At 52.3% G+C, this 8,212-nt stretch overlaps 1 protein-coding gene across 1 annotated transcript in view; it reads left to right on the top strand.

The window, feature by feature from the left end:
• The first annotated feature begins 622 nt into the window (after window positions 1-622).
• SMTNL1 (smoothelin like 1) overlaps window positions 623-8,212 on the top strand; it is a 10,733-nt gene continuing 3,143 nt past the window's right edge. The window contains exons 1-6 of the mRNA XM_008057761.1: window positions 623-1,375; window positions 1,610-1,742; window positions 1,851-1,902; window positions 3,504-3,662; window positions 3,836-3,950; window positions 4,116-4,267. Coding sequence (XP_008055952.1) covers window positions 623-1,375; window positions 1,610-1,742; window positions 1,851-1,902; window positions 3,504-3,662; window positions 3,836-3,950; window positions 4,116-4,267 — 1,364 coding nt within the window. The remainder of the gene's footprint in view (window positions 1,376-1,609; window positions 1,743-1,850; window positions 1,903-3,503; window positions 3,663-3,835; window positions 3,951-4,115; window positions 4,268-8,212) is intronic.

Raw genomic sequence — 8,212 nt, 5'->3', positions numbered from 1 at the left:
GGCACACACCTGTAGTTCCAGCTACTTGGAAGGCTGAGGTGGATCACCTGAGTCCAACAGGTCGAGGCTGCAGTGGCCGTGAGTGTGCCACTGCACTCCAGCCTGGGTGTCAGAGTGACACTTCAACTCAAAAAGTAAGTAAATAAGTAAATAAATAAATAAATACAATGGAAACAAAATAGTGTTGTTCAATTCTACCTAGATACTTCTGCCTGCTTTAGGCTCTGGGAGAGAGTGGCAATTGTCCCACTGGTGTTACAGGATGCTAGTATCAAATTGTGACCATCTCACTGGCTTAACGAAAAAGAGCCAAAATCACTGAAAAGGCATTACATGATTCAATGTCCCTTAAACCCAAAGCCAGAACCTACAGAAGACGTTAGAGGAATGCCATCCAACTTCAAGCCAATGTAGCTCAACCACCCCATCTTGGGGAAGCCGTTCTCCACCCTTCATTTTGCCATAGGAAACGTGGATGCTGGGGTTCCATGCCCAAGGAGTGGGGGGAGTCAGCACTGAACCAGCAACCTCCTGATGCCCAGGCCAGAGTGCCATGAGGGCAGGGTCTTCACTTCAGGCAGGGCCGGGCATGACTAGACCTGCTTGTCTTCTCTCTCCAGAGATGGAGCAGAAGGAAGGGAAGCCCTCAGAGGATGGGACCACCGTCACCCCAACCGCAGAGGACCCTGGGTCGCCAGCAGATGGGGCTCCTGCAGAAGAGACCCAAGGCACAGCAGGGAAGACCATGGACGATCCCGATGGGGCAGGAAAGCAGGACAAAGCACCTGCCCAGGATGGCATTGCAGCGGAATTCCAGGGTGAGGCAAATGGGTTAGATGAGGCCAAGGTGGAATCCCAGACCGAGGCTGGTAGGAAAGAGGAAGCCGAGGCTGAACTTAAAAAGGAGGAGGATGAGAAGGAAGGGACCACAGCAGCTTCTCAGGAGACTCCTGGTGGGAAAGAAGAGACCCGATGTGAACCCGAGGAGGTTGAGGAGAAACAGGACAGCACACTGGGCTCTGAGACGCTGGAGGCGGAGGAGAAGGAGCCCCAGGCTGAATCTGGGGAGAAAGCTGATAACAATGACAAAGACAAGCCTGAACCTCAGGACGCTGGTGGGGAGGAAGCCAGGGAGGAAGCCAGGAAGGAAGCCAGGGAGGAAGCCGAGATGGCCTCCCAGGAGGAGAAGGACAAGAGGGAGGAGCCCAGGACTGAACCCAAGGAGAAAGCTGCTGATGAGGCCAAGACTGACTCCCAGGAGGCTGTGGTGAAAGATGAGGCTGAAACGGCACCTAAGGAGGCTGATGGGAAAGAGGAGGCCGAAAGTGATGCGAAGGAGGAGGCGGTGAGTGAGGCAGAGGAGAGGGAAGACAAGGCTCCCTCCCTCACATCTCCTGCTCCCCGAGGAAGCAAGCCCCCCACCCCAGCTTTATTCTCTTGGGAAAGTCGTGTTCCTCTCGCTGATCTCCAGAGCCTGGGGCGGGGCGGAGGGAGCCAAGCACGCAGCACCGTGGCCGCAGGCTGCCTTCCAGATCTTTCCGCAGTCCTCACAAAGCCAGGCAGGTGCTTGTGTGACAACTAGAGTCCACACAGACCGTGTCCCTTCCAGGAGCCAGGCAGTCCCAGTGAAGAACAGGAGCAGGAGGTGGAGAAAGAGCCGGAGGGCGGGGCAGGGGCGGTGCCCAGCTCCCCCGAGGCGTGGCCTGAGAGCCCCACAGGGGAGGGCCAGGGCCTCAGCCCAGGTGAGTGAGAGCCCGGGGCCCAGATGCTGCGGGGACTGCCCTGGGGTGGGGTGCAAGGCGCCCCTCATGGAGAGCCCAGCTGGCCTCCCTCCTGTTCCTTTCCTCTAGATGGGCTGGGTCCAGACTCTGCAGCCTCCCGAGAGACCAGCCCTGCAGCCAGGTACTGTCAGATTTGGGGGCTCCGGCCCAGCTCCCACCTTCTGCTCCCTTCAGTCCACCGTCACCTCAGTCTGGGCGTCCCTAAGCACCTAATTTCAGGACATGCCAGGATTCCCAGGGCACAGCCCAAAAAACTCAAGGAGCATGGAAAATACCCGGTCCGCCTCCCATGCCATGGCCGAAATCACTGTTCCCGATCCTCACTAGGAGGGTCTTGTCTTGCAGCCCAGCATGTGACCACAGCGTCAGCTGCATCCTCAAGGCCAGAGAACCTGAATTTGAACAATGGCTCTGCCACTAACCAGCTGTATGACCTTGGCCATGCTGCTAAAGCTCTTCTTATCTGCATCCCCCTAGTAGGATGACTGTGAAGTTTACACTTACCGAGTGCAAAGCCATTTAGTTTGAGCCTGAATATAATGACAGCATCATTTGCCATTGCACAACTTTAGTCCTTGGAAGAGTCTACCTTTATATTGAGCAAAAATCCACCCCCTAGTCCCGTTCTGTTTTTCAAATCTTTTTTTTTTTTTTTTTTTGAGTTGGAGTCTCACTCTGTCCACCAGGCTGGAGTGCAGTGGCATGCTCACAGCCAGCGCAGCCTCGACCTGCTGGGCTCCGGCGATCCTTCCACTTCAGCCTTCTAAGTAGCTGGAATTACAGGCATGTGCTACCATGCCCGGCTAATTTTTTTTGATTTATTGTAGAGATGAGGTCTAACCAAGTTGCCCAGGTTGATCTTGAACCCCTGGGCTCAGGCAATCCTCTAGCTTCCGCCTCCCAAAGTGCTGAGATTATAGGTGTGAGCCACTACATTTGGCACATTTAAATTTTTTATTTTTTTAGAGACAGGGTCTTACTCAGTTGCCCCGGCTGGAGTGCAGTGGCACAATCATAGTTCACTGCAGCCTTGAACTTTTGGGCTCAAGTGATCCTCCCGCCTCAGCCTCTTGAATAGCTGGGACTACAGACAAGTGCCACCATACTGGCTAATTTTTAAGTTGTTAGTAGAAACAGTCTTGCTATGTAGCCCAGGCTGGTCTTGAACTCCTGGCCTCAAGTGATCCTCCCGCCTCAGCCTCTCAAGTACTGAGTGGGATTATAGGCATGAGCCACCACACCTGGCCTTCCTTGTCCCTTTCTTAGGGAAAGATAGCCACCGAATATTCACTGAGCATCACACATGGTGTGCCAGGCACAGCAGGGAGACACTCACCTTCTGACACTGGCCACCTTAGAACCACCTTGTCAGGCAGGTGTTCTTGTCCGCATTTTACAGATGAGAAAGCTGAGGCTCAGAAAAGTGATGTGACAGTCCCAAGATCACACAGCAGGATCACACTCAAGTCACACCTCAGACGTGTCTGGCAGTGTCCACAAGTCCTCACCAGACCACATGCTTCCCAAAGTTAGGCTAGGCCTCGTCATTCCCCCTCCACCCCCCCCCAGTGCTGGGCAGAGAATGGCCACATGCCGAGTGCAGGTGCCACAACTACAAGTGCCCCTTTCGACTGCAGTGACGCCCCCAGCCCCTTGGCCCCTCCTCATGTCCTGGAGTGTGGTCCCCGCCTCTCTCACACTTTTCTGGCCCTTTCCACACAGTGGGTCTTCAGCCAGCGATGCACCCCAGAGTCCCCCAGAGCCCCCTCCTTCAGGGGAGAAGAAGAAGGAGAAGGCACCCGAGCGCAGGGTGTCAGCCCCCCCCCGGTCCCGGGGCCCCCGTGCACAGAACCGCAAAGCCATCGTGGACAAGTTCGGCGGGTAGGACACAGGCGAGGAGCTGGGCCGGGCTTTCCCTAGGAGCCATGGGTCGGTGGAGGGTGACCCGAGGGGCAGTGCCAAGGCAGGAGGACTGACATCGGGGGGCAGGGGTTCCCCCAGCGGGGCCCCTCACAGCAGCCTGCCTCTCTGGCCTGGCCTCGTACCCCCCACAGGGCAGCCTCAGGGCCCACAGCCCTGTTCCGGAACACCAAGGCAGCCGGGACAGCCATTGGCGGGGTCAAGAACATGCTCTTGGAGTGGTGCCGTGCCATGACAAGGAATTATGAGGTGGGCATGGGACAGGGACACGCGGGTGAGATTGGGGTCTGAGGTGGCCCTGCTGGAGAGGGTGTGAGGGGTGCACGCCCCAAAGGGTGCAAGGGTGGGAAGGGGCCAAAGCCAGGCCCTCTGACCCAGGCTCACCGAGGCCTCCTCTGTGCCCTCTGGCCACAGCACGTGGACATCCAGAACTTCTCCTCCAGCTGGAGCAGCGGCATGGCCTTCTGCGCCCTCATTCACAAGTTCTTCCCCGATGCCTTTGACTACACAGAGCTGGACCCCACGAAGCGCCGGCACAACTTCACCTTGGCCTTCTCCACAGCAGAGTAAGCAGCAGCCACCAGTGGGCAGCATTGGAGGGGACTGGGGGCGCCTGGGGTGAGAGCTGGACTCACAGGGGCCGGGTAGGGGGGCAGTCAGATGAATGCTGGCGCCACCTGGTCATGTAGCCAACAGGGGTTTTGTTTTCCTTTTTTTTTTGAGTCAGGATCTCGTTTTGTCGCTCAGGCTGGAGTGCAGAGACATGATCATGGCTCACTACAGCCTCGACCTACTGGGCTTAGGCCATCTTTCCAACTCAGCCTCCCAAGTAGCTGGGACTACAGGTGCGCCACCACACTTGGCAATTTTTTAAATTCTTTGTAGAGACAAAGTCTCACTATGTGGCCCAGGCTGGTCTCAAACTCCTGAGCTCAAAGGATCCTCTCGCCTCAGCCTCCCAGACGCAATGCCACCATGCCTGGCTAGTTTTTTTTTTTAATGTTCTTGTAGAGATGAGGTCTCATTATGTTGCCCAGGCTCAAGCAGCCCTCCTGCCTCAGCCTCCCAAAGTGTTGGGATTACAAGTGTGAGTCACCACACCCAGTTCCCAAGGATGTTTTCTGAGTGCCAGGCACTGTTTTGTACCTGGGGATAGGGCAGTGGGGAAAATAGACAAAAATTCCTCATTACCCATAGCTTACATTCTAACGGGAGTGACAGCATAAACACACATGCAGATGTGACATGTAATGCCAGGTGGTGATATGGACCATAAGGAAGATTCAGGCAGGGCAAGGCGGGTCTGCTGTTTTAGACAGGGGGGCTGCAAAGATTTGGGGTCAGATTCTGACTCTGCCGTCTGTTAGCCGTGTGATCTTGGACAGGTTCCTTTACCTCTCTGATCCTCCACAGACTGGTCTCTAAACTGGGCATGATGTTTCCTCTTTTGCTGGGTTATTGTGAGAATTAAGCTCAATAATTAAGTATAACAGTACCTAACCCATGGTAAGCATTTCAAAAAAAAATCTTGGTTGCGGTTACTATATTATAATGAGCGATGTCACAGTTGTGCTGATGATGATGACTCACTTTCGAGCCCGGGGAGGAGTCACTGCTGAGGCTCAGACAGCTGGGTGTGTTGGGGAGGGGGTGGCCCGAGAAAAAGCGGCATGCTAGAAAGGCAGAGAGGTGTGTGATAGCGGGTGGGTTTCTCACTTCCTCTCAGACCTCTGGGCCAAGAAGAACCGGAGAGGCAAGACATGGCTCCCGGGGTGATGTCCAATGGGGAGGAGCTTCCACCGTCAAAGCGGCCTTAGTGAGAGGCCGCTATCTCCACCCACTGACCAGGGCTCCCTAAGGCTGGCCTTCAGCTTCACAAGGCGCTCAGCCCAGGAGTGCGTATTCTCTAGACCATCAGGGAGGGACTACAAGCAGCTTCTGATCCACCTAGAAGGGACAGGGCTGCACAGAGGGTATGTGCGGGGGGCCAGCCCCTGCAAGTTTTGGGGAGATTTAGGAGGTCCCTTGGAAGGTGTGGCAGCGTTGGCAATTATTCTGGAGAAATAAAGAGAAAGAAAGAGAAAGGGGGAGAAAGAAAGAGACTGGACTCTGTCTATCACAGAAGCCGATTCTGTAGTAGGGATAGATAGTAAAAGAAAGAAAGATGGAGGGATAGACATAAAGAGGAAGAAAGAGAAAGAAAGAAAGTGGACAACTGTTCAGTGAAATGAGCAGAAGCCGTTTATTGAAAGTTACAGCAGGTATTTATCCCCAAATTTTACACAGACAGTCTCACAAGTCTTTCATGTAAACACAAAGCCAGGTGCAGGAGGGACGTCCCCCACCCACCAGATGTTTTCTCAGGTATGAGGAAGGACAAACCCCAAGATTGTCTTATTGTTCCCTTTGCTAGTTAATGCTCTTCAAAAGCAGTGCAACAATCCCTACTAGCATCATGATGTTCTGATAATCAATAACTTCTAAAGCTTATGCGCACACAACACCCATGATGACTAACTTAAATTTTATTACCTTTCTATTCTAGGCTAATACTACTTACACAATGCTACGGAGGCTCTTAATTATAGCTTAAACCAATTCCTAAAGAATGTGGCCCAGTCCAAAGATCACACTGGGCTCTACAGGATGTGGCCCAGTCCAAGGTTCACGGTGGGCCACTTTTTGGAACAATAGACTACAATCTCTTAACAAAATGGCTATTCTAAAGTCCTATATATCTATCCTAATTTCTATGAAAGTTTCTAATTCCTGATCCTAATATATAAAACTGATCATCAGCAACAAGGCTTCTAAAAATAAAACCCAGATATAAACTGTAAATGTACTAAGGCCAAAACCACAATAGTAGAAAATGGAGACAATGTAATTTCTAAAGTTAACTGTATTCTTATTAAACCTCAAAATATCATGATTGATCATGCTTGAACTAACATGATTCCCTAACGTTAGCATGACCTATTCTACAATACTTTCTATGAATAAAATAAATTCAATTTCTATAATAGGTAGAAAAACCCTACACTAACTGTAGCTAAAGCCGGCCTAAAAGAATGCAGCCCAGTCCAAAGTACGCGCTGGGCCCTCAGGAATGTGGCCCAGCCCAAGGTTTGTGCTGGGCCATTTCTGGTAACTCTAGATAATCATCTATACCATCTAAAGATAATCATCTATACCATCTAAAACAGCTCTCCATAAGTATATACTAATTCTACAAATATACTTTTAAATCTTATAAAGAAGCTTGTACTGTATAAAAGGTTCCCAAATGTGACCTGAATTTGAATTATATCTAATACATAAGCGGAAACCGCAGTTTATGGGAAACAGGAACAATGAGTTTCTAGAGTGAGCCATGCCTGTCACAGTCACAGAGCCTTCAGCTTAGATCAGCAGAGTTCCTTTAGGTTGCTTGTGCTGCGTGGTAAGAGGAAGAGGAAAATGGGGTCAACGGCTCCCGAACACATCCTAGTGGTCTCGGGGTCCACAGCCCTCCCTGATCCCTAACACTCAGTGGGCCTCCGTGGCCAGCTCCCAACAGGTATGGCCAGTGAGGGCAGCATGCCCAGAATGATCAGCTGTGTGCATTTCCAATGGCCACATCCTGCTGTGGGCTCAGAAACACCTTGGTCCCTTAGACAGGGACCAAGTCCACAGGGATGTTTGGAGTGCCTTGGTCTGGGAGGCCCAACCCCCTAGTCCAGGCCTGGTCACCAACCTGCAGGGAGGCCTGCATGTCCCCATTGGTAAAATTAGAGGATTTTTTTTTTTAAGTTGGAGTCACTCCATCACCCAGGTTGGAGTGCAGTGACACACTCATAGCCACCCCAGTGTCAACCTCCTGGGCTCTGGCAATCCTTCCACCTCAGCCAAGTAGCCAGAACTACGCGACCACATCCGGCTAATTTTTTATTTATTACAGAGACAGGTCTCACCAAGTTGCCTGGGCTGGTCTCGAGCCCTCAGGCTCAAGCAATCCACTCACCTCAGCCTCCCAAAGTGCTGGGATTAGAGGCTGGGCCACCAAGCCCAGCGAGGATTAATATTGACCCATGCTTTCCGATTTTTTTCCAGCCAATTTCCTCAAACAAAACACGGAGTGCCCAACATATAAAGCAGATTAAAGGGAGACATTTTGGGGCTGGAAGGAGCTTAGCGCCCACCCCCCTTCCCAAGGTGGTCCCTGAGGCATGTCCATAGGGCTCTAGGACAACCACGGTGCCATCTAAAAGCCATCAGACTCAACATTCCAGAAGGTCCCTTCTGATTTCACATTATGGATGAGTGGGTGCCCTGAGTGGGTGGGGAGACTAGGGGGTCAAAAGCAACACATCCTGCTGTGAGCTCAGAAACACCTTTCATGGCGGTAACAAGCTAGTGACTGGAGTGACTGGGGGCCGGGTGTTCTGCTAAGTGCTTTCCTTGTTTTTTTGGGTTTTTTTTTTTGAGTTGGAGTCTCACTCTGTCACCCAGACTGCAGTGCAGTGGCCGCT

The sequence above is a fragment of the Carlito syrichta genome, unplaced genomic scaffold, assembly GCF_000164805.1.
Source record: "Carlito syrichta isolate Samal-C Ts95f unplaced genomic scaffold, Tarsius_syrichta-2.0.1 Scaffold88020, whole genome shotgun sequence".
Classification (NCBI taxonomy): Eukaryota; Metazoa; Chordata; class Mammalia; order Primates; family Tarsiidae; genus Carlito; species Carlito syrichta.
The sequence above is the reverse complement of the archived record's forward strand: the minus strand, read 5'-3'. Positions and strand labels throughout refer to the sequence as shown.